The sequence below is a fragment of the Carlito syrichta genome, unplaced genomic scaffold (assembly GCF_000164805.1).
Source record: "Carlito syrichta isolate Samal-C Ts95f unplaced genomic scaffold, Tarsius_syrichta-2.0.1 Scaffold271070, whole genome shotgun sequence".
Lineage (NCBI taxonomy): Eukaryota > Metazoa > Chordata > Mammalia > Primates > Tarsiidae > Carlito > Carlito syrichta.
This window is the reverse complement of record NW_007215166.1, coordinates 332953-359315: the sequence shown is the minus strand read 5'-3', so window position 1 is coordinate 359315 and position 26363 is coordinate 332953. Positions and strand designations below refer to the sequence as shown.

The 26363-nt window shown below is 38.2% G+C and overlaps 1 protein-coding gene across 1 annotated transcript in view; it reads left to right on the top strand.

Annotated features, from left to right (window-relative positions):
• The window catches only part of SLC25A21 (solute carrier family 25 member 21), a 202643-nt gene that overhangs the window by 158796 nt on the left and 17484 nt on the right, over window positions 1-26363 (top strand). The window contains 2 exon segments of the mRNA XM_021709660.1: window positions 12717-12780; window positions 12783-12880. Coding sequence (XP_021565335.1) covers window positions 12717-12780; window positions 12783-12880 — 162 coding nt within the window.

Here is a 26363-nt window from a genome sequence, read left to right as displayed (position 1 = left end):
GGAGGGATTTTTTAGATAATTTTAGATTCACAGCAAAATTAAGCAAAAGGTACAGAGTTTCCTATGAACTCCCTAGCCCTACCCACACATAGCCTTCCCTGTTGTCAATGTCTTCCACTAGAGCAGTACATTTGTTACAATTGCAGAATACATGCTGACATGTCATTATCACCAAAGTCCATAGTTTACATGAGTGTTCGCTCTTAGTGTTGTACATTCTATGGATTTTGACAAATGTATCCATCATTATAGTACCATATAGTGTACCCTGAAAATCCTCTGTGCCTATTCATCTCTTCCTCCTCTCTCTCATCCCTGTCAATCACTGATCTTTTTACTGTCTCTACAGTTTGTTATTTCAACATACAATTAATATAAAATGTTATGAGATATTTACATCCCTTTTACACTAAATCTTTAAACCGGAGGTATATTTTATGCTTACAGCCCATTTCAACTAGGTTATTTCAAGTGCTCAATGGCCACATGTGGGTAATGACTTCCATACAGGACAGTGTGGGTCTAGAAGAATTCATACTAAAATTCATACTTCTGGAGAGGAGATTGGAATGGCAGAGGAGAAGGTAGGAGTTTAAGAGAAGGGCTTTGTGTAGTTGAATGTTTTAACATGAGAATCTATTCACATTTTGTCTGTGAACATTTACTTAAAATTAATACATGCTTGGCCAGGCACAATGGCTCAAGCCTGTAATCCCAGAACTTTGGGAGGCTGAGGTGGGAGGATTACCTGAGCCCAGGGGTTTGAGAACAGCTTGGACAACTTGGTGAGACCTCATCTCTACAATAAATTAAAGAAAACTTAGCTGGGCTTGGTAGCGTGTTCCTCTAGTTCTAGCTACTTGGAAGGCTGAGGCAGAAGGATCACCTGAGCCCAGCAGGTCAAGGCTGTGGTGGCCATCAGTGTGCAACTGCCCTCCAGCCTGAGTGATAGAGTGAGACTTCAACTCATATAATAATAATAATAGTAATCATAATACATGATCATTGTAGAAATTTAGAAAATAAAGAATAGCTTAAAGGGAAGTACATAATCGAAAATGCTTCTCATGGCTCTATCAGGATTAAACCTTCAGAGAAAACTTCTCAGCTGATTGCATGAGAATGACTTCCTGGCCCATCTTAATTCAGATGCAGGCCTTCATTTAGAGAAGCAAGGATCTCCAATTCTTCCTGATCTACAATTTCTAACAAAGTTTAAGCCTTGTGTGACAATTATCAAAGAACATCTATAAGCAGAGCTATCTAGAACAGGAAGACAAGCTGGCAAAGAAGGGTCAGGGTTCTTTCTTTCTTATAGTATTATGGTAAATGTTCAGGGTCCACATATGAATGAGAACATGCAGTACTTTGTCCTTTATTTCTGTGATAGATCACTGAGTACGATAGACTCTAAATCCATCCAAATTGCTGAGAAATCCATATGTTTGTCCTTCTTTATGGCTACATAATATTCCATCGTGTATATGTAACACATTTTTTAAATGGGCAGCATAGTTGATTCCATGTTCTTGCTTTTGTGAACAGTGCTGCTGTAAACATGTGTGTGCAGGTTTCTGTTTTGTTGAATGGTTTGAGTCCCTCTGGGTATATTCCCAGTAGGGAGATTGTCGGGTCATGTGGAAGGTCAATGCCTACTTCATTTAGAAATTGCCACACTATTTTCCAAGGAGGTTGTACTAGTTTTCATTGCCACCAGCAGTGTTCCTTTTTCTCCACATCCTCGCTAGCATCTGTTTTATTAATGATGGCCATTCTTACAGGGGTTAGGTGGTATCTCAATGTGGTTTTGATTTGCATTTCTCTGAGTACTTTTTCATGTGTCTGTTGACTGCCCGTATATCTTCTTTTGAGAAGTGTCTATTCATGTCTTTTGCCCATTTTTTAAAGGAACTGTTTGTTTGTTTGTTTTCCTTTTGGTACATTTTCCTGTTTTCTAACAATATGGCCTTGAACAATATACTTGCTGCTCCCTCATTGGAAAAACGGTGGTGATCAGTGCATCTTCCTTAAAGTAAGCCCAGGAGGGAGAATTCAGTTACTGACCTCATGACAGCTTCATGTTTCCTACCTGATGCTAGCTCAGTTTCCTCTTTTGTTAGGAAAACCTAATAGTAATAGCCATGTCAAGCAATGTAATGAAGATTAAATGAAAAGCATGTATAAAGCTGTCACTACAGTCTGGTGTGCAGTGATGGTTTCATAAGTGTTAGTAGTTATTAATACAACATGCATTTTATGAGAATTTAAATGTGTTAATATATGCAAAGGTCTTAACACAAAACCTGGCCAATGGTAGGCACACAACCAATGATAACTATTTTTAGATGCAAGTTGATCTTATAAATTCCTAAGTTTAAGTAAAGACAGATTTGCCCCAATTAATATTGAGCAGTCACAGCTGACTCCAGCTGTGGGAACAAATACAGCTTACCGAGTGATGGTCAGTCTTCTCCTTCAAAGTGCCTTAGGTCATTCTCAAATGCCAGTACCATCCATTCACTTTGAATTCTATATCAAGGCATGAAAACTGGTAGACTGTATACAGTGTCTATTGACAAGGTTTTTAAACTCAGGTGTAGGTCCACTGTCATAAATAGTAGTAGCTGGATTATCTGTTTGCTATAAATAACTAGTATCTAACAGCAAAAATTAGAGATGAAACTAAAAAAGTTTGAAGCCACTATGGGAAGAATTCTGCCACAATCAAGGTATTCTTTCTCTGGCATAGTTGTATCAAGTTAACTTGGATTCTTTTTTTTTTTTTTTTTGAATTGGAGTCTCACTCTTGTCGCCCAGGCTGGAGTGCAGTGGCACACTCATGGACTCTGCAGCCTCGACTTGCTGGGCTTAGATGATCCTTCCGCCTCAGTCTTCCAAGTGGCTGGAACTATAGACACATGCCACCATGCCTGGCTGGTGTGTGTGTGTGTGTGTGTGTGTGTGTGTGACTTATTGTAGAGATGAGGCCTCACCAAGTTGCCCAGGATGGTCTTGACTCCCCGGGCTCAGGCAATCCTCTTGCCTCAGCCTCCCAAATTGCTGAGATTACAGGCTGAGCCACTGCGCCTGGCCTACCTGGATTCTTGATCATGGATTCTTAGTTACTTCACAGAGATGGTTATGAACTAAGCTCGTTTTCAGCCTTTTCGATCAATTACAGTGAACAGCTGTGATGGAAAACTAAACAGATGGGCTGTATGCAGAATGGCTAACTAGGTTGATAACACCTTTCAGAAAGCAGAGCAAGCTCCCCTTTGACACTTATTTGGCAGGTCGATAAGTCTTATTGGCCTGCCAATTGTGTGAGTTTCTCAGGCAGCATGTCTACTGTTCATCCTGTCTACTCTCATGTCTTGGGCATGAACCATCATGGAATCCTCTGCAGAGTATTTTGGATTTTCCCATTTCTTCAGCCTTAAGTGGTAAAATTTCCCAAGAAATTGCTGCAGCTGAGAGGCACTCTGCAGTGGAAGACATTCGAGGACAGGAGTGGTCGATGTGGCATTTAATATTATACTTAAAAATCTTTTGGGAATGGCAGAGTGAAAAAGATGGAGCAGAAGAACTGCTACAGTCCAGGGTCAGAAAGCGTGATTTAGAAAGAGATGTCGGGTCTAGGTAGATGTCCTCTTGGCAATGTGGAGAGTGCATGACTGGTGGAGGGCCAGAATGGGAGGGACCCCACAAAGTGTGGAGTCCATGGCAGGGGACCCGATACCCTGGAGCACCGGCAGAGAGCAGAAGCTCCTTCTTTTATGTTCTTGGCCGCTGAATGAAGGGAACTGCCGTCTTGGTGCTCCAAGTTCAAGTCTTGTCAGGACTTCTGAGAATGACAGGTATGGCACTGACTCCAGTTGCCCAGGGTTTCCCCTCTGTGGTCTAGGCTGATGCTGTAGCCAGTCAGAAGTATGTTACCCACAAATATGCTTTCCCACCCAGCTTAGCCATAAACTGTTCTAAAAACTGAAAGGAAATTGTGGTTAATTTGGTTCCTGATGCTGCCCTCGTATCCTTCCAACTTATGTATGAAATATGTTAATAGGTGTGCTTGTCTCGCCTCCACTTTTTAAATTGCCACCATATCAGTCAAAGACTATAATCCCTGCCACACTTCCTCCAATTCCAATGCCAGAATCTTGGCCAGCATCTCAGAATTCACAGTGAATGAAGAAAACCGGTCTCTAATTTAAATATGCTTGACCTTCTGTGGGGAGCAAAATAATCAGAGCTTTGTCATGCTCTGGTTTGGTTCAGTGGGGGTAAAAACATGTTTAGATAAAATTGAGATAGACCCAAATCTCCCCCCATCCTTCAAGCTAAACCCAAGTAGAGAATTGTTCTGGTGCATAATCTCTTTGGTGTAGGATTAAGCTTCCCCAAGGATTGCTCTGTTGAAGATGAGTTGTACCTCCAGTCTTGCCGAAAGTGTGACTTTGTAGCTTGCTGTCCTTATAGGACCTTTCCCACCTCTCATTGGTGCATGGTCTTTTTAAAATCCATTTATTTAGAAGAACCAGAAGTCCCCTATCAGTTGTGCTAAACCAAGCGCTGTTTGGCTGGCATGTTCTCTGCTAGCCTGGAAAATGTGAATTTCTCCCCAGGAGCAAAATCTTGTATGAATTGTTTCCCAGTTTTTCTCTCCACTTTGAAATCTACTTCAAAGTTATTATTTGGCTAAAGGGTTATGTTTTCCTTCCCTTGAGGTCTATAGGATTTGCCTCTGATGTGTGGCTGGGGCACAGGTTTTCCTTCTACTCTGTCATTTTTTGTCTATGTTACATATGAACATAATCATTCTCACCCCCAAATATGAAACTAAACCTTTAGGAAATTGCAAAAGTCTGTTTAACCTCTATTTAGTCTTTAAAGATGTTCAACCCAAGAAAGGAATAATTAGTCTTCTACCTGCTTGCTCTGATTATAATTTTAAGGATCAATGAATAGATAGCAAATGTGTAATTGATGGTAAAATCTTTAAAGATAGGCATTTTTTAAAAATTAGTTTAGAATGTGGTTCTGGTTTTGAGTTACACCAACTATAGTTCTACACATTTTATTCTGGGAGCTTAATAATCAAGCAGAGGCCAATTAGATCACACATAGTATCTTAAAGCTTATTGATTATTTTCTCCATAGACAACCAACAAATATTTAACTAAACTTAATTACATTATGTAAGGTCAACATCAAGTGAGTTGAAGAACTGTATTTTGTGACTCTCTCTTTCAAGAAAGTGAGAGAGAAATTGAGTTACATAGAGTGCAAGTGTGTGGCTGTTTACAGATAGTGTGAGACGCCAGCTTCGAGAGCATGTCAGCATTCAGCATGATGTATTGAGTTAAGTTCAAATTTTTCCTGCATTACTATGTGAAACACTGCTTGGCAACTGTTCAGCACATAAATTATTTCTTTCCAGCCCATGATTCTTGTGGGCAGAAAAGAAAATTATGCATATGAATCCATTCCTACAGCTATCTTTCAACAATACCTAAGGCAGCAGCCAAGTTGCCTCTCTATTATCATCGACAGAAAATGATTTGTCTTCCATTCTTCTGTGCCAGTAACCCTAGATTTGTGCTTTTAGAATCAAGACTTTGAAGTAATGATAATAGCTACCATTTACAGAACATCTACTATATACCAGACACTCTGCACGTTTCCTTACCTGCTGTTTTCCTTTTATTTGGTATTTTAAATTTTTTATATATGTTTATAAATTACTAAAGTAATGCATGCTTTTCCCCACAAATCAAGTAATACAGAGTTATATAAAGAAAAAAATAATGGATGATTTCTACCAACATTGCCCTCTCACTCTATCCCACTGGTCACCACAGTGAACACTTCCACTTTTCCTGGTGCTCATGCTCACTTGATACTTCAAATCCTCTCATTATCTCTGTCATGCTGATGTCTTTATCTTCATTTTATAGGTAGAGAAAATAAAGCCCAAAAAAATTAACTCTGAAAAAAGAAGCATCAACATAGCAGTCCCTTTCTAATCAACGAATGTTTTCATTGGGATAAAGAATCCTGAATAATTGAGATGCTCAAGGAAAAACAAAAGAAAATGTTTCTGGGAACACGAAGAAGCAAAGCCTCCTTCTTTGTTGCCAGTCTCCTTTGAGCAGTAACCCCTGTGACCACATCACTGTCATCTTCCTTCTTTCCTGCTCTGCTAATAGGGCAGGGACACATTACAGTGCCCATGTCTCCTCACTTGGAGGGCCATGTGATCTTCCAGGGGTGATTATTGACTAGCCACTTGGTATTGACATAGCCTTTGTGGTTCAGCGTCTTCTTTTTTTAATTAATTTGATTTAATTTTAAAGATGTGGGATACAATTCAGGATTAGGTATACAAGCGGTCATCATACAGGTAAGGTTTGGGCCTCCCTTTGGTCCCCACTCTGCCTGGTTTGAGATCAGGTACCTTATTAATGTTATATGCCTTCTCCTTCCCTCCCCTGGCAGTTTCCAGCTACTGACAATCCCTTTCTTATAGTATTATGGTAAATATTCAGGGTCTGCTTATGAATGTGAACATGTAGTACTCAGTTCTTTGTTTCTGAGATAAGTCACTGAGTATGATAGACTCTAAATCCATCCAAGTTGCTGCCAAGTCCATAATTTTGTACTTCTTTATGACTGCATAATATTTCATTGTGTATTATACCTTTTTTTTATCCAATCCAGTTTCGATGGGCAGCATGGTTGGTTCCATGGTTTTGCTATTGTAAATAGTGCTGCAATAAACACAGCATCTTATTTTCGTTTCCTTTTTTGTTTTGTTTTGTTTTAGAGTTAAGGTCTTGCTCTAAAGGTCACCCAGGCTGGAATGCAGTGATGTGATTATAACTCCCTGAAGCCTCAAACTCCTGGCTGGGCTCAAGTGATACTCTCAGCCTCCCCAGTAGCTAGAACTGCAGATGTGTGTCTCTATGCCTGGCGATTTTTCTTTTTTCTTTTCTTTTTTGTAGAGAGAGGATCTTACCATGTTACCCAGCCTGATCTCAAACCACTGGCCTCAAGCAATGCTCCTGCCTCAGCCCCCAAAGTGCTGGAATTACAGGTCTGGGTCACCACGCCCAGCCTGGGAGGATTTTTTGACAGCAAATTATTCTCCACTCTTGGATTGTTTAAAAACAGATTGTTCATCTGACATAAACTCTAGATAGAATAGCATTATATTTTGGGTGTCTTTTTTGTCCATAATCATGCCCTATTAAAACAAACTGCAATGATGAATTAATGAACTATCTAAGCTAAAATAACTGTATAAATGTGGACTTTTAAGCCTGATTCCTCATGTTTCACTTACACTTTGTTCTCAAATAAAAGGAAGGTTTTTCTTTTATTTTTTCAAATGTATGAAAATGCTTCAAGCCCTCATTTGAGTAATGAAAAGTATGGAAGATCTTCGATCTCCTGAAAAGCAAGCATATTTTCCTACCTAAATAGAGCAACTGGGTCTCCTCTTTTTAACAAAGCAGCATTTTTCTCGAGACCCAGATATGAACACTCACTCCATTGTGTAAAGGTCTGATCCAGTTTGCTTTCCAGCCACATGATGAAGTCTGGTGCAATACCCTGATTCCATTGGCTCCCAAATGCGACAAAATCCACCTGGCCATAGGAAGCAAGTCAAGGAATGCATGTGGAGCGTGCTTTCCTTTGACATGGCATGCTTAGGGCTCTTCTTTGGCCTTAGAAATGAAGGAAATCCCCCGACACACCCCACGCCTATACCTATGGCATACTCTGACAGCTATTTACCTAGAAAACAATGCCTACTGCCTAAAACCCCTGTCTATGAACTCACAAGCTAATCAAAGCCAGCTATGGTCAGTAGTTGGAAGGAAGAACTCCAAAAAAAATAGCTCAGGCTGCCATAAGTCATCTCAGTGATTTGATGGTAGTACTGGTCTCTCAGAGAGTAAGAATTCACTGCCCTGGAGTGATGCCTGGGAGCATCATTTAGGTAGAGGATTCTCTCTCTCTCTTTTTAAAACTTTTTTATTTTTTAATAAATTTTTGTGTATATTTGAGATTTACAACATGATGTGATGAGATACATATAGATAGCAAAATGGTTACTATCATGAAGCAGATTAACGTATCTATCCTCTCAATAGTTACATTTGTGTTTGTGGCACAGATGACTAAAATCTACTTATTTATTTTATTTTAGATTTGGTGGTACATATGCATATTCATTACATGAAAATAGTGTGTAAATCTATTTATTTAACACAAATCCTTAATACAATAAAATACAATTTTATCAACGATAGTCCCCATGTTGGATATTAGTTCTCTAGATTTGTACATCCTGTATGTCTGCTACTTTGTATCCACTGACCTCCCTCTCCCCATCCATTTCTGTTAACCACTATTTTATTCTCTATCTCTATATATTTGATTTTTTTTTTTTAAGATTTTATGTATGAGTGAGATCATGCAATATTTTTCTTTCTTTTTTTTTTTTTTGAGTCAGAGTCTCACCCTGTCACCCAGGCTGGAGTGCAGTGGGTGGCATGCTCACGGCCACCGCTGCCTTGTCCTGCTGACTCAGGCGATCCTTCCGCCTCAGCCTTCCTTCCTGCCTCAGCGAGACTTCGTTGGAACTACAGGAACATGCCACCACACCCGGCTAACTTTTTGATTTATTGTAGAAATGAGGTCTCGCCAAGTTACCCAGGCTGGTCTCAAACCTGTGGGGTCAGGCAATCCTCTTGCCTCAGCCTCCTAAAATGCTGGGATTATAGGCATGAGACACCGTACCTGGCCAATGTTTTCCTTTCTGTGTTTGGCTTATTTCACTTAGGATCTTTTTTAAAATCAAAAATCTTAATAACTTTTAAAAACAAAATATCAATTCCATATCCTATAACCATTATGGAATACCCTTGTGGGCAGATATAACAATTCATAGCATATCTGTTCGTATAAAAATTAAAGCAAAAAATATTTGTTAATTTTCATCCCAATCCACTTACTCTTCCATACTTGGCTGCTCATGTGCAGTGAATGAAAGGGACATCAAGGAAAGTTAGAATGCAGTTTGGCCCACAACTGTCAACTAAGTATGAAAATTGGAATGAATCTAAATATTGGAAGGAAACTGAACTGGTGGTTGACCTGCCGAGTTGGATAGAACTGGAATCATTTGGCTGATGATGCTAATCAGTCCCCAGTGTGCTTTGAAATGGAAGCATAGTAATCAAATAAGTTTAGTAAAATTCCTTGTGTTTATAGAGATCTAGTCAAAATGATTCTCTATTTTCCTATTTAAGCATCCTAGTGGAAGTCAGGTTTTGCCTTTCTGATTAAATATTTGCTTACATGTTTGTGATACACTGTCCCTAAATGAAGGAGGGAAAACTATTATGCTTTTACATCTAATTTTTATAGGCATTAGAGTTTTGGCTTTTCTTTATCCCAAGGCCCCTACTTGCTAGGAAAATATGTTTGTACTATTATTTATCTGTTACCTATATCAGTTGGATTATCAAATTCTGGAAAAAAATTATCATCTATGTATAACAAGAATGAGCATGGAAAGAATAACATGATTAGATGCAGAATTCAGTTACCTAACAATCACTGGTTTCCTCACCTGAAAAATGAGAATATACCTGCAGCCCACTATGGGGTTGTTGACAGAAACAATCAGATATTCTAGGATAGCAGAACCACACAGAGTGTAAAAGCACAGACTTGGAGTCCAAAAGTTTAAACTCTGATGCTACCACTTACTCTGTGATCTTGGGCAAGTAACTTAATTTCTAAGCCTTAATTTCTTTATATGTCATAAGAGGGTAATGATAAGACCTAACTCACACACTTAAATAACACAATGTATGTAAAGTACTGAGCATCTGTGATAATGGCTTAGAGCAGTGAGTGCTCATTGTGTTCCAAATATTTGATAACATATATGACTACGTTCTCCAGGCTGTAAAGCACCAGTTCGTATATTTTTCCATTCTTAACTTTTGATTCCATGTGGCCTTGTTTCTACAGCCCATAGACTTGCCAAATGGAGAGATCTTAGCCAGGATGCTAACCAAGGGATAAGGAAGAGTCCAATTTACAGGATCTACTGCTTCAGAGAGGAGAGTTCCTGGATAAGGCGCCATCTCTGGAATGAGATCTCTGGCCTAGAGGTCGGAATGGTTGAGCCTCAGAGGAAGCATTCTTATCTTGCATTCTGGATGTATTTCTGGTGGACTTCATCACAAGTCCAGGACTCTGGGAAAAGGAAAGGACAGCCAGAAGGAGTGAGAAGGAAGAAGCTTCTTCTTCCTCAAATCAGACTCCACATTTTAATTGACACTGCCTTCAACTAACAAAGAAATTACCTGTTATTTTATCATTATAACTACTTTTATGATTGTCAGCATAACGGTCATTATTATAAATAGCTTCATATACAGTGAATGCTTTCAATGGACTAAGTTTATTGACTTGTTTATCATCACAAGAATCCTATAATGGAAGATTCTATCATTATCCTTGTTTACAAATTAGTAAAGTGAGACTTGATCAGAGGATAAAATACTTGCCAAAGTTAGCAGGTGATACTTTTGAGACTCAAAACTGGAGCTGTCTGACTCTGAGCTTCTATTTCTGATTACTATGCTACCCTCTGGTTTACTTAATTATGGGCAACTAGAGTTCAAAGTCACCAAAGTACCTGAGTTAAAAACCCATGCATTATATGTCCTTGTACCTACCTAGCACCTAAGCCTATGAAAATCAGGGAATAAATGATCAGTAAATGCTATCTGTGAATTTGTCAATTCTCACTAAGATCTAGTAGAAGTCTTCTCTTTCCAAGATGATCAAAAAGATGGTATTCAAATTAATACTTAGTTTAGCCATCCTAATTCTGACAATTTAGTAAATTACGATTTTTAAACAATGGAAACCTCTTTACATCTCTTTCTTTCTTTCTTTCTTTTTTAGGAAAGCTATTGTTCTTTGTACTTTTATTTCTCTGTTGCCCTAGAACCCAGATGGCCTCTGAGCTCCTGAGCTCCTTATCCCCGTATCTCCTCAGGGCCTTAAATGAGTGAGGATAGAGAAAAGGCTTAGGTTGGACACGGTTTTTTTCGGTGAGCCTGGCAGGCAGCTTAGTCTTTGCCCTGTTCCTCCATCCCTAGGAAAGCTGCCTCCTTTCTCTCCCCTGACCCTAGGCTACCTCCCTCAGAGTAAGAGAGCATTTAGACAATTTTTTCAGCACTTCTGGGTCTTTCCAACAGAAATGAGCTTGTGCTGAGCTTGTCCTGTCTCTTTTGAACATCAGAATAAATACTTTGGAGCGATAGTCAAAACACAAACAAAAAATCTCATGTTGTCGAACAGGGAATGAACTTTAACTTCCAAAAATTTTTTTGTTTTCCTATATGGTAAGTCTTTGTTTCCAGGTACATGCTCATGAGGAGTTTTCATGTTACAAAGAAGGGTTTCCTTGAGATTAATGCCATTTATTGTAATTAATCCTCTTCAGTGAATAGATGAAGTTGAGTGTAGCATTATAGCTAGAGTTTTTAAACGATTTAGCAGCAAAAACTATAGGATTTACTATATAAACAAGCTTGTTAAATGTTTCTTGTTAATTACAGAGCTATTATAAATGCAAGTTGGATGAAAAGACTCGATTGGATTAGTTCTATTCCATCTGGCTGATGTAGCCTTAATTGCACATGATAAAAAAATACTTACAGTCTGAAAGTTTATCAGATCACTCCTGCTCCAGTAAAATATCAAACAAATGGCATATCAGTGCTTGCCTTATGGGTGAAAAAATAATAATAAACACCAAACATTTTCCCTATTTACTATTCAGTCAAAATAGGAAAGGGAAAGATATTTTTTGTGCAGTACCTCCATGAAGTAAACAATCACTTGTACCATTTTAAAGACCTGCATAAAATGTAAGTATATTGTAATGAATTGTAAACCTCAGGGTAAAATGCAGTGAGCTCTTCGTCAAGTTCCAAAAGTAGCAACAGACTGGATTCCAGCAGTCAGGACATTTAAGGCATGGGTAATCAATCAAGGACTGGAAATGAGTAAATTTAAGATAATCTAGTACTCCCAATAGTGTTTATTTATAATTTATCACAGCAGTGATACACACACTGATTGTACAGCTTATTGAGGATGTATACAATCAACAGCTGTTTATGGCTGATTTCTACCCTAGCACCAGTTTAAACCATTAAAGCAATGAGATCATTGCTTTAGAAGAATATAATTAAAAAGGTAAATATGCTGGATTCCAGAACCAAATATGAATTCTTTTTGCATTATGTATAGTGGTGGATTACCAATTTATCTATGTGGTGAACCTTTCATTCATTTGGATGATCCAGAATTGGATACAATTATTTACATGTTGAAAGTGTTCATAATTATTATATTAAATAAGTTTCACTAATTCCACCAAAGATGTTTTTTACTTCCCAACAATCTCTTATATAAAGCCTGTTGTTTGTTGTGCATGCAATTTTGTTTACTTTTTTGGTTTGTTCTTGTTAAAAAGCATAGATCTAGGCATGATTATTCATATTTGGGGTGGAGGAGAGTCCCTAATAATTTTGGCTTGAAGGGAAGCTAATGTGGCTATTTACTGTGTTCCACAGTCTCAAAGGTGATCTTTCTGGCTTTTATTCTCTTTTCTGCAGCAACCATCCACTATGGGTTATGCAAGACACATCATTAAGAAGGAAGGCTTGGGACTCCAGGGCCTCACAAAGGATTGACAGCAACTTTGGGACGTCATGGGGTTTTCAACATGGTTTATTTTGGCTTCTACTACAATGTCAAAAACATTATTCCTGTCAATAAGGTAACTATCTAATAGATTTAAACCTGGAAGAAAAATCTGTCAATAATAATAACTTTATTTGTAGAGTGTTTATCATGTCTAGTCTCTGTGCTAGACACTTACATCTATTATCTAATTTGATCTTCACATCAGCCTTTTGCATTGAGTGCTTATCCATATTTCAAATCCAGAGACTGAGGCTTAGAAAGATGAAGTAAATTGCCCAGGACCAAAAGCAGAGACTTGAACCCAAGCTTGACACTGAAATTTATCTTCTTGAAGAATGTACCATTACACCTGAAGGCCTTCCATTCATCACTAATAAGAATTTCTAGAAACTATGTGATTACTTTTTATTTCAGAGACATAACTTTCTCAAGAAAGTTGAAATCTTCATATTCCAAATAAACTTTGAACTCCACAGGGAAAAATTGTTAGCCTAAAATTGAAATTTCACCTAGATGTTAATGTTTAAATTCACCTAGGTTAAATTAGGATAAACATAAATCAGTTCTTCTGGAATCATTTGCTTTTGATGCAAAATAATAGTAATTATCACCATCATCTTTTTTTTAAATTGTAACTTACAGATGACAGCAGTCTTTCGACTTCTACCATATAAAAGTAGCATAGGATGTCCTTTTCAGCCATAGTATCACAGAATTTTTTCCCACCATCAGACAGCTTGCTTGCAATGAAAACTGGAATCCTGGAAGCACCAGTTGGAGAAGCATGTTTCACACACAGGCAGTTTCCTACAGTTTGTTTAGTAGAAAAGTATTGAAGGATTTTTTTTAATAAATCATAAAAATATTTCTAATATGGGTAACCAGACTCTTCAGTCAAGTTAGTTGTACCTGCCTTTGCCCAGGCATCCCCCATATTCTAGTAAAGGTCAGGACTTTTCTCAAGTAACAGCAGGATCCAAACCATGTGTTCTACATTAACCAACTGTTGGCATTGCTTCACTTCACTAACCAGAGTTGTTAACCAGGTTTCACTGTGTTTGGAAATCTCAGTTATTGAATGGAAGCCTATGTTTTGTTGGTCTAAAATCTCTGCTTGGCCACAGTGTATACAGATTCCCCAGTGACTAACAATTCCAACTCTGACAGCCCTCAGAACTCTTCTCTTGATGAGCTCATGAAATGTAGAAATTGAGTGCAATAAACACTTTGGTCCTGAATGACACAAGAGAGCTCTCAAAACAATGACATTCATTTTAGCAGAATACAGCTAAATAATTTGTGGGACCCAAGGCAGAATGAAAAGGCAAGCCCCTTTTTCAAAAATGATTAAAATTTCAAGACAGCGACAATAGAGCATTAAATCAAGCATGGGACTCATTTCTTCTAAGTGCAGAACCTGTGTGACAGTTCAAGTCACACACACACATGAAGCCCACCCTGTTCCTTCATCTCTGAGACAACTACTCTATATAAATCGGAAGTGTCTATGCCTCCATTTCTTCAGCTATTCAAAGATTGGAGGTGGGTAGAAATTACATATAATTAGATAAAGTATTTTCATAAATTATATAAATATTTTTCTATTTTATTACATATATTTCTGCATACTGTTACATTAAAAATGAATTTGGTCATATTTAAGAAAGAAATTCAGAAAGATCAATAAGATGTATATATGGTCACATGTTACTGAATGCTTAAAATATCCGCAAGTACAATGTTTATTCTACAATGAATCAATACACTTATTATTTTTTGTATTATAAAGATGTGGGGTACAATTCAGGGTTAGGTATACAAACATTGATTATGCAGGTAGCCTTGTGGATGAGGTATGCCCCTCCCTCCCCTAGCAGTTTCCCTCAACTGCCAATCCCACACCGCCCCTCCCCTGACAGTTTCCCACTAGGGATTCCCAGTTTGCCAATCCCTTTCTTATAGTACTATAATAATTGTTCAAGGTTTGCTTATGAGTGACAACATAGGGTGCTATGTTCTTGGTTTCTGTAGTTGATCACTGAGTATCATCAACGCTAAATCCATCCAAGTTGCTGCAAAGTCCGTATCTTTGACCTTCTTTATGGCTGCATAATATTCCATTGTGTATATGTACCACATTTTCTTTATCCAGTCCAGCTTGGATGGGCAACATAGTCGCTTCCATGTTTCTGCTATTGTGAATAGAGCTGCAACAAACATCGATGTGCAGGTAGAATGATGTGAGTTCCTCTGGGTATATTCCTAATAGGAGACTTGCTGGGTCATATGGAAGGTCAATTTCTAGTTCTTTCAGAAATTGCCACACTGTCTTCCAAAGAGGTTGCACTAGTTTGCATTCCCATCAGCAGTGTAAAAGCGTTCCTTTCTCTCCGCATCCTCACCAGCATCTGTTATTGTTTGTTTTATTAATGATGGCCATTCTTACTGGGGTTAGGTTGTATCTCAGTGTGGTTTTGAATTACATTTCTCTGATGATGAGTGAGGCTGAGCACTTTTCATGTGTTTGTTGGCTGCCTATATATCTTCTTTCGAAAAGTGTCTATTCATGTCTTTTGCCCACTTTTTAAGGGGGCTGTTTGGTTTTTTTCCTTTACACGTGTTTGAGTTCCTTGTAGATCCTAGATACTAGGACTTTGTCAGATATACAGCTGGCAAATATTTTTTCCCATTCTGTGGGCTGTATCCCTGCTTTCTTGATGGTTTCTTTTGCTTTGCAGAAGCTCATTCGTTCGATGAGGTCCCACTTGCCTATCTTATTTCTTAAGGTATGGGCATTTAAGGTTCTGAATAGGAATTGGTTGCCAGTTCCAATTTCCATAAGGGTGTCTCTTGCATTTTCTAACATTCTTATAGTTTGAGGTTTTGTATTTAGGTCTTTGATCCTTTTAGAGTTAATTTTCATTTACGGTGATAGGTAGGTACGGGTCCTGTTTCAATCTTCTGCATGTGGCCAGCCAGTTTTCCCAGCACCATTTACTGAATAGGTTCTCCTCTCCCCAGTGGTTGTTGTTGGAGGCGTTGTCAAAGATAAGTTGGTTGAGGAATTAAGGCTTTGCTTCCGGAATCTCTATCCTCTTCCATTGGTCTATATGCCTGTTCTTGAACCAATACCAGGCTGTTTTGATTACTGTAGCTTTATAGTAAAGTTTGAAGTCAGAAGTGTGATACCTCCTGCTTTGTTTCTTTTGCTAAGGATTGTTTTGGCGATTCGTGGTCGTTTATGTTTCCATATGAATTTCTGTATTGTCATTTCAAGATCTGAGAAGAATAATGTTGATAACTTAGTGGATATTGCATTGAACCTGATAAAAACCCTCAAACACCTAGGTATAGAAGGATCATACCTCAAAATTGTAAGTGTCATTTACGATAAACCTAAAGCTAACATATTGCTAAATGGACAGAAACTAGAAACATTTCCCCTGAAAAATGGAATAAGACAAGGCTGCCCACTTTCACCTCTCTTGTTCAACATTGTGTTGGAAGCCCTACAGGGTTATTGCCTTTGGGAGGATGGACATCTTAACAATGTTAATTCTTCCAATCCATGAGCATGGAATATTTTTCCATTTGTTTGTGTCTCCTTGGATTTCTTTGAGCAGTGTTTTGTAGTTCTCATTGTAAATGTCTTTCACTTCTCTGATTAGGAAGATGCCAAGGTATATCTTTTTTTTTGGTGGCTATTGTGAAAGGAATTGTGCTTTTAATTTGGGTCTCTGCCTGCTTGTTGTTGGTGTTTAGGAACGCACCTGCCTTTTGCATGTTTATTTTGTACACTGAGACTTTGCCAAAGTCCTTTATCAGTGCAAGCAGGTTTTTGACAGATTCTCTTGGATTTTTAAGGTATAGGATCATATCATCAGCAAAGGGGGATAACTTGACTTCCTCTTTTCCTATTAGGATACCTCAGATTTCCTTCTCTTGTCTAATTGCCCAAGCTAGGACTTCCAACACAGTGTTGAACAAGAGGGGTGAGAGTGGGCAGCCTTGTCTTATTCCATTTTTCAGGGGAAATGTTTCCAGTTTCTGTCCATTTAGCAATATGTTAGCTGTGGGTTTATTGTAAATGACACTTACAATTTTGAGGTATGATCCTTCTATACCTAGGTGTTTGAGGGTTTTTATCAAGAAGGGGTGCTGGATTTTATCAAAAGCTTTTTCTACATCTAGTGATATAATCATGTGGTTCTCATTTACACATCTGTTGATGTATTTAATTACATTTATAGTCTTGTAAATGTTGAACCAGCCCTGCATTCTGGGGATGAAGTCTACTTGGTCATGGTGGATGATTTTTTATTTGTGTTTTTGGATCCGATTTGCTAGAAACTTGTTGAGGATTTTTGCATCTATGTTCATAAGGGATATTGACCTGTAGTTCTCTTTTTTGTTGGATCTTTACCTGGTTTGGGTATCAGTGTGATGCTAGCTTTGTAAAATGATTTGGGGAGAATTCCATCCTTCTCAATTGCCTGGAATATTTTCAATAGGATTGGTATAAGCTCCTTCTTGTATGTTTTGTAAAATTCTGCTGGAATGCCATCTGGTCCAGGGCTTTTTTTGGTAGGTAGTTTTTGCATGACAGAGTCAATTTCCTGGGTAGTTATTGGTCTATTTAGTGTCTCAATGTCTTCTTGTTTCAACCTTGGGAGGTTGTGTGATGTCAGAAAGTCCTCCATTTCATTTAGGTTATCAAGTTTGTTTCCATATAGATGTCTATAGTAATCTCTGATAATCTTTTGTATTTCTTCAGGATCAGTTGTGATTTGATCTTTTGTATTTCTGATTGTGTTTATTTGGGTTTTTTCTCTCTTTTTCTAGTCATTCTGGCTAGGGGTCCATCAGTCTTGTTTCAAAGAACCAGCATTTTGTTTTGTTTATGTTTTCTATGTTATTTTTGTCTTCTATGTCCCGTATTTTGGCTCATATTTTGGTGTTTGGATTCTTCTGCTAAAGTTGGGGTTTTGGTGGTCTTCTCTTTCCAGCTCCCTTAGGTGATTTGTTAGGCTCTCCACTTGTGGTCTTTCTGTTTTCTTGATGTGTGCTCGTAGAGATATAAATTCCTCTCTTAGAACTGTTTTCATGCCATCCTAGAGGTTTTAGTAAGATGTTTCTTCATTTGTTTCCAGGAATCTTTTAATTTCTGCTTTCATTTCAGTGTTGACGCAGTAGTTGTTCAGCATTATGCTATTTAGTGTCCATGTCTTATGGGCTTTGGGGAAATTTTGTTGGTGTTGATATTTATTTTTACTTCACTGTTGTCTGAGAGTGTGCATGGCAAGATTTCAACCATATAGAATTTGTTTATGCTTGATTTATGGCCAAGGATGTGATCAATCTTGTAGTATGTTCCATGTGGTGATGAGTAGAATGTATATTCTGTGGTTATTGGGTGGAATAACCTGTAGGTATCTATGAAGTCCATTTGGTTGAGTGTCAAGTTTAGGTTCTGGATCTCCTTGTTGTTTTTTTGCCTCATTGATCTATCTAGGGTTGTTGGTGGCATATTCGAGTCCCCTGCTAGAATAGTGTTAGAGTCAATATCTGTTTTTAGTTTACTTAGTAGTTACTTTCTAAATGCTGGTGCTCCTGTGTTGGATGCATATATGTTTAGGATGGATATTTCTTGTTGATGAATTGAACCTTTTATCATTATGTAGTGCCCTTTTGCATCTTTTTTAAATTTTTGATAGCTTAAAGATCGTTTTGTCTGATATTAAGATTGTAACTTCTGCCTCCTTTTGTGATCCATTTGCCTGAAAACTCATTTTCCATCCTTTAACTTTGATTCAGTGTGTGTCCCTTGTAGTGAGATGTGTCTCCTGGCTGCATCAAATAATTGGGTCATGGTTTCTTATCCAGTTTGCCATTCTGTATCTTTTCAGTTGTGCATTTAGTCCATTCATATTCAGGCTGATTATTGAAATGTGATTGTTTATCACTGTCATGAGGCTCCTATAAAGTTTTTCTTTGTTTGCTTGTCTTCTTTTGGCTTTGGGGTTGTCGTATGTGTGTGTTTTCAAGTTTCTTGTTATGCTGTATTCTCTGTTGATTCTGTGCTCTGCTGTTCTCTTGGGAAGTTTGTGGTCATTCTTTTTTTTTTCTTTCTTTCTTCTGTGCTTAATACCTTTTAAAGTGTCTCCTGTAGTGCTGGTCTAGAAGCTGCATAATCTTTTAGGGATTAGATGTCTGGGAAGGATTTTAATTCTCCATCACTGATGAAACTGAGCTTGGCTGGGTAGGAAATTCTTGGTTGAAATTGTTTATCTTTGAGGACTTTGAATATAGGGCTCCAGTCCTTTCTTGCTTGTAGTGTTTCTGCCAATAGGTCTCCTGCTATTCTTATTGGTTTTCCCCAGTACGTAGTCTAACCTTTCTCTCTTGCTGCCTTTAGTATTTTTTCTTTTGTGCCTACTTTGTGTAGGTGAATTACTATGTGTCTAGGAGTTGGTGTTCTCTTTTGATATCTTGTGAGGATTCTCTGTATCTCTTGTGCTTGGCTGGTCACATCTCTTGTGAGATGGGGAAAGCTTTCTTGGATTACCTCCTGGAATACTTGCTCCAAGTTATTCTCCATTTTTCTTTCTTCTTCTGGGATACCAATCAGGCATAGGTTCAGCTTCTGAATATAATTGCACATCTCTTGTAGTCTTTGTTCTTTCTTTCTGAGTCTTCTTTCTGTTTTTTACAGATCGGGTTAATTCCATATTCTGGTCTTCATGTTCTGAATCTTTCTTCAGCTAGATTAATTCTGCTTTCCATGTTTGTCATCTTGTTATTATCCTGAATGAAATTTTTTATTGCCCAAAATCTCTGTTACAAGTTCTTTCAGTGTTGCATCTTGTCTTTCTTGAGTCTTATTTACTCTCTCCTTCCATTCCCTAATCCCTATCATATTCTGAGGCCAGTAGTTGGTGACTCCATTGTTTGGGCACCAAGGTCTGATCTTTCAGGTGTTTTGTCTTTCTTACACTTGAAAATGCCTGTGATCTTCCTTTGGTTTTTCCTCATTTGTGACATATCTCTTGTTTTTCTCTTTATTTCTGTTAGTCAGTGTCAATAGGAGAGACTTCCCTTCTGATATTTGCTCAGTCCTCTCTTCTTCCCTGATCTGGGCTCTGGATTTGCTCACTGATATCTTTGGAGTCCTTCCTCGTCCTCTTCTGGCCACACCATTTGTGTCACGGCTGGACCAGGGTAGAGGGTGGAGTGCCTGAAACTCAGCACTCATCATGTCCCTCCAAAGTTTATGCTTTCAGGATATTCTCTCTGGGTCACAATCAATCCCTGAGTAGTTGATCCACCAGTCACAGAGATCGGGTCTGTTGCTCCGTGGTGAGCAATTCAGAGCACTTTTCTGCCCTGCCTTCAAGATGGTGGTGGGGTACCTCTCTTGTCCTCTTCTGTGGGACTTTGTCTCTAAACTCCCTCTATAGCCCCTGCTGCCAGTGCCCTGCCATGTGCTGAAGTGGTGAGGCAAAGCCTGGAGCCAGCAGTCTCTCCTGCCAATGGTGAGGCAGAGCCTGGGGTGACAGTCTCTCCCCACTACTTTTCACAGGAAAACTTCTGTCCATTAAAAAAAAATGACACTCAGCTTCTGTGACCTTGGAAAGAGCCAGGACCAAGCAAAGAAACTGCAGCAGCAGCTATTACACCTGGGGTCTGGTCATTTGCTCTCGAGCCCCCACTTAGACAGTCTCTTCCAGCATTTTCTTCCCAGGGAGGGTTTTGTTAATTTAAAAAAGTAAACAAAAGAAAGAAAATGGTGCTCGGCTTCTGTGTCCTAGGAATTACTAGGGTCCAAGCCCAGCAACTGTGGTGTGGCACCAGTCACTGCACTAGGAGAGCCCTGGCCACTAGCTCCCTAGCCCTCACTCAGTCAGCCACTCACACGCCCAATCGCTTACCAGCACTCTCAACACCGGGACTTGCATAGTCTGACTTGCTCGGCCACCATCTTCCCCCTCCACTTAAGTTACTAAATGCTCTGCATCGTCAAAAAAAAAAAAAAAAGAGAGAGAGAGAGAGAGAGAGAGAGAAACCCAGAAGCTTAAAGATTTATTTTTTTAAAAAAGACATCATCATATTCTAACACTATGGAAGGAACCCATTTATCTTGCCAGTTTGCACACTATTCTTGTTAATCATCTGAATTTAACATTTCATTTCAATAAATAGTTGTATTAAGCATCTGTTTCAATGTACCAGGCACTGGCAAGCCTTGTATATCCTAAAATGACTAAGACATTGCCCTATTTTGTATCCTCTCAAGAAGACCCAGGAGAAACCACCTGAACAGATGAAATGAGAATGGAGCAGTATGTTTAGATAAATGTCATGTTGGGAATCATTAGTTAATCATCATAGTATCATTTCTTATTCTAAAGTATGTTTAAAAACATTTTACAAATTTTAAGATTGATCCTTTCTAAATTTGGGCCACTATTATAAAAATAAATTCCCATCAGGCTTACGTGGAATAGATTACTATGTTTAAAAACAAGTGACTTCCATAATCTTCAAAATATAGAAAGGAGGAGGATTTTAAAGTTCAGAAATAGATGAATCTTGACTTTACCATATCTGATCACCCCTTTGGTATCATAACAGCTGAACTATTTCCTATTGTTTTCACTTTCATTTATAAAGGACATATAATGTAAGCTTTATAAGGACAAGGACACTATTTTTTTTTTCACTACTGTATCCCCAGAGATTAAAACAGTGTCTGGCACATAGTAGACCCTCAGCCAACGTGTGTTGACTGAATTAGAGGAAGAAAGAGGGGAAGGATATTTTTTGGCTTTTACCAGATACTAAAAGGATATGTTGGTATTTGAAAGAGTTGCTATATTAGCTGGTACTAGTTTACAAGATGTTAGGAGATAATTTATGACTGAAGGGCTTAGAGCTAGAACCTCAGTGAATCTGACCATAATCAAACAGAATTCCAGAGAAAAAGGAGTTAGGCATTTTAAGATTACATATACTATAATAGGGTCTTTATTTTTAAGAAAGTGACATGTTTATTTGGAGAAATGGTTCTGAAAATGGAGGTTGCCACATTGCCAAGATAAGTTTACCCAAGTTGCCTCAAAAGACTGCCAGAGCAGACGTGTTTGTTGGTGGTAGCAAAAGTCCTGATGATGACTTCAGCAGTGTAGACAGGTCCCCACGGCCCAGGCATACCTCCAGAAAATAAAGTAGTGCACAAAAGACTCTTACCATCTCACCGTATCCCATATCTGTCCAATTTTTTCTCATTATATTCAGTGAAATGTCAACCAACACCTTGCTAAAGGAATTCTCTATTAGATAGCATTTTCTGTTTCTAAATTATACTAATAAATAAGTGATTGATATATTCAGTGGGACCTGGAAAAACGATATTCTAAATTTTTTAAGTAAAAGATATATTTTGTTCATTATAATGTTAGAGATAACTTTTTATTTGGTTATAATTCTTATCAAGATGAGAACTTGTAACTAGAACACCTCATTCCCTTAACCCCATCCAAAGTGTCATATCATAGGGAATTTAGTGAAATGTGGTTTGTCGTTATTTTAAGAAGTGAAAATTAAACAAATTCCACTATACTCTTCTCTGTATATTAGTGTTACACTAGTGACGAATGTCAAAGCCTTGCTTTCTGCATGTCTGAGTATTAGCAATTTTAAATCATAAACCTCCTTTTGACAGTGCTGAGATGTACCATGTGGCTCAGAATTTCATTTCTAAGCTTTAACTTCCAAGCTAAAAGAACTGATTCCTTTGAGGAAGAATGCTGTACATATTAGTGTCAGCAGGTCTGAGTGTGACTTCTGGCTTTCAGTCACTCATTGAACACATATTTGTTGTCTACCATATTGCCAGGCCCTGTGCCAAGCACCAGGAGTGCAATGGTGAGAAGCTGTCACAGAGTTTTCAAGGCAATGGAGGTAACAGGTAAAAACAAGTGAACAAACAAACTCACAATTATTAGTGGTAAAGGAGAAATGCCTGGTGGTCAGGGAGGACCTCCCTGAAGAAGTGACATTTGAGCTGAAGAACGAGTTAGAATTTAGTAAGTGACAGCAAATGGGCACAAGCATTCTAGGCATTTAGAAGATCCAGTGCAAAGGCCCTAAAGAGGGAGGGAGTGGGGTGCATCGGGTAAAATAAAGGACAGTCAGGCTGATGAAAACGAAAGATGAAGGCAGGAATGTGACTAGAGAGAAACAAGGAGATCGAAACATACAGGCTCTTGTAGGCCACACTAAGGATTCTTATTTTTATCTAAAGAGCACTGGAAGCCACCAAAAGATTTTAAGCAGAGGAACTACCTGATCACTGTGGCTGTAGCATGGAGAATGGATAGAGTAAGGGAAAGGCAGCATGTAAACATGGAAGTGACTTCACCGTGGGGAATGGTGGACTCTTGGACTACAGTGTTCATGGTGGAGACAAAGAGAAGTGGGCAGATCTGAAAAATATTCCAAGAGCAGAATCTATAGGATGTGGTGATGGAGCATATATGCATGCTGAGAAAGAGGAGGAGGTGGGAATGATGCCTAGATTTGGGGCTTGAACAACTGAAAGTGTGATACCATTCACTGAGAAAGAAAACCATTAAAAGAGAAACGGGCTTGTGGAAGAATATTATAGGCTCAGCCTGGAAACTGTGAGTCTATCTGCATTTGGGACTGCAAAATGCAGATGTTGAGACATTTGGATGTGGATTCTGTGGTTTAAGAGGAAAGAGCTGAGCTGGAGATAGATGCTTAGGAGTCATCAGGCTACCTGGATGAGAGGTGACCCTGTACCTTCCTGTTGGAGTGACCTTGGACCCATCACTTCACTGCTCTGAGCTTCAGGGTTCTTTTTTTAATCTGTAAATTGGAAAGCTATGAGTGTTCTTTCTATCTGACAGAATCATCTTGAGCATTAGAATAAATAATATATGAAGTAGCCTGTGGAGGTTAAGGTGGCATAAAAGTGTTAAGTGTGGTGGTGCTGATGACGGTGAAGGGGGGAGGGGTGGAGGTGGTGAGGCGGATGGTGGAAATAGTTAGTATGGAGAATAGTATGAGGAATTTTTCTCCAGGACTATTCCTTGGGCACTTAAATGAACACTGTTTTTTCTTGCCTAGAACAAAGTCATTGATTTTATGTGGTCTGTAATCTAAGCCTGATTCACAACTGGGAAACCAGTATTCTTTAAATTTAAACCATAATAAATCAATCCTTTGTGAAGGGGAAGGTATGATAATCATTAAAACATGTTGAAGAACGTCATCAAGTTGTTATAAACCATGATGAGGAGGTAGTGTTTCTTGAAGGCTTTATTCCGTCTTTGCTGTAGGCTGTCTCAGGCCATTCACTTTGGACAGTTTGTTTACAGGGTTATTGTTTCAATTCCCTCACCCAGAAATTGGTCATTCTGTTGTTTCAAGGAAATTTGAGATTTCATCAACTCTGACTGGCAGAGGATAATTCTAGATTTTTCTTTAATTTAAAAAAAATCCATAAATGTCTTACAGTGTTTTTCATCTTCAAAGTATTTGATTTTACAAGAAACTGTTGATTAATATTTATCTCTTGGGAGTGAAAATGGGAAATCCTGTGTGTGTGTGTGTGTGTGTGTGTGTGTGTGTGTGTGTGTGTGTGAGAGAGAGAGAGAGAGAGAGAGAGAGAGAGAGATTGAGCAGAAGAAAGCAAGCAGTAGTAGAGAGAAGGCACCTTTTCTTTATACCATTCTAAGTTGTTGGAAGTTTTTCCATTTAGTACATATTAATTTCATAATAGGAAATAAATCATTGAAAATTTTAACAGAACTCATAAAATAGACTACCTAGTTTACTTTTGCACATTTTACTTAATTCTAAGGCTGTGTCTACAGAGGTAAAATAGGAACTTGAAACAGTAAACCAAGGTAACTCAGACCAGATATCTATCCCTTAAGTTCTTGACTTTGACTCTAGATTGGTGATCTCTGGCAGTCATATTTTCAAGTTATCACAGAAATATCCTGACCTTCTGTGCCACTTCATACTGTTAAAACCTTTTTTGTCTGATCCTTCTCACAGTAACTCTTATTTTCAGATAAGGAAACCAAATGGAAAGCTAAGGCCCAGACATGAAAGTTATTGAAGTAATTTATCTGAGGTCATATAACGGGGGGAGGGAAAAAACCAGAGGCCAGGCCTCTTTCCACTATAGCATGTATGCTTTAACTCTACATTATACCTTGTATTTTGTCACACAAAAATTTTCTTAAAATGGTTACTAAAATTTAAATAAATGAAATAGCTAGAATGTGCAGATAATGTAACCAGATTCTTCTTCTGCCTAGTTCAGACCTGTATGCTGGTCCTCCTTTTCGCATCCTTGGTCTATAATCCATAAAAACACAAAATTATAAGACACAGGTCTGGAAGAATGGAACACCAGTTTTAAAATCATGGCCTGTGCTATATTCTTTCAGATGTATATTCTTTCAGATGTATTTGTAGGCACTAGTTGCTTCTATTGAATGATGAACACGTGGCTACAATGGAGGAAACACTGCTTTGGATATTAACTGACCATGGAACTCATCCAGTGGAGGTGTTCATATTTACATCTTGCAGTAAATGGAAGGAATATCAGTATAAAGAATTATCCATTCCCCCCAGAAAGAGGCAATCACTTCTCAAAGTACAGCCCACTAAAAACAGATATTGATGAACTTAAATGCTGGCATCTTTTTCAAATATCTATGAGAGTAATCTTTCATTGCAAAAACAATTTCTGTCATTACCATTCCAAGTCAGTGATGTTCAGAGCATATTACTTGTGATGTTGACACACAGATAAGAATTATACAATTAAAATATTACACCTCTTTAATACATTGTGTCTTCTAGTCCCAAATTTACTTCTTTTCATATGTTTCCATAAATAAAATAATAGTAGAAACAGCTGTCTAAAACTAATGGTTGTCGACAGTATTAAACAGTGCTTTCAGTTGGCATCCTAATCAAGGATGTTTCCAGGTTATTTTGCCAAAAACAATAGACCTTTTGTGTTGATCTTACCATGATATAAATTACATGTGTGGGTAAGAAATATTTTAAGAGAGAACAATTTTTCATATGTTTAATCTTTCTTACTTAATAAACCATTTAGACCTGTCCCTATGGTCATTTCACTACAGACAGCATGAAGTCAGACATATTTTATTTTCTTCTAAGGTAAATTCTATAGAAAGTCTGAGGGTGGTGCCAGACACACTTCAGTTTATCAGAAGAAATGTGGAAATGTGTTAGTTTCATGACAGAGAGCTACATCCTTCCCTAAGGTGTGCACCAAGTTGGATGAAAAATGCACCTTGGGTTTAAGGGAGAACTTAGAGCTGTTTGTATTTTGAAAAGAAGAATCTCAATAGAATTAGATCATAGTAGGATTTAATTTATGACCATTTATTTATTTATTTATTTATTTATTTATTTTTGAGTTGGAGTCTCACTGTCGCCCAGACTGGAGTGCAGTGGCCGCTCCCGGCCACCGCAGCCTT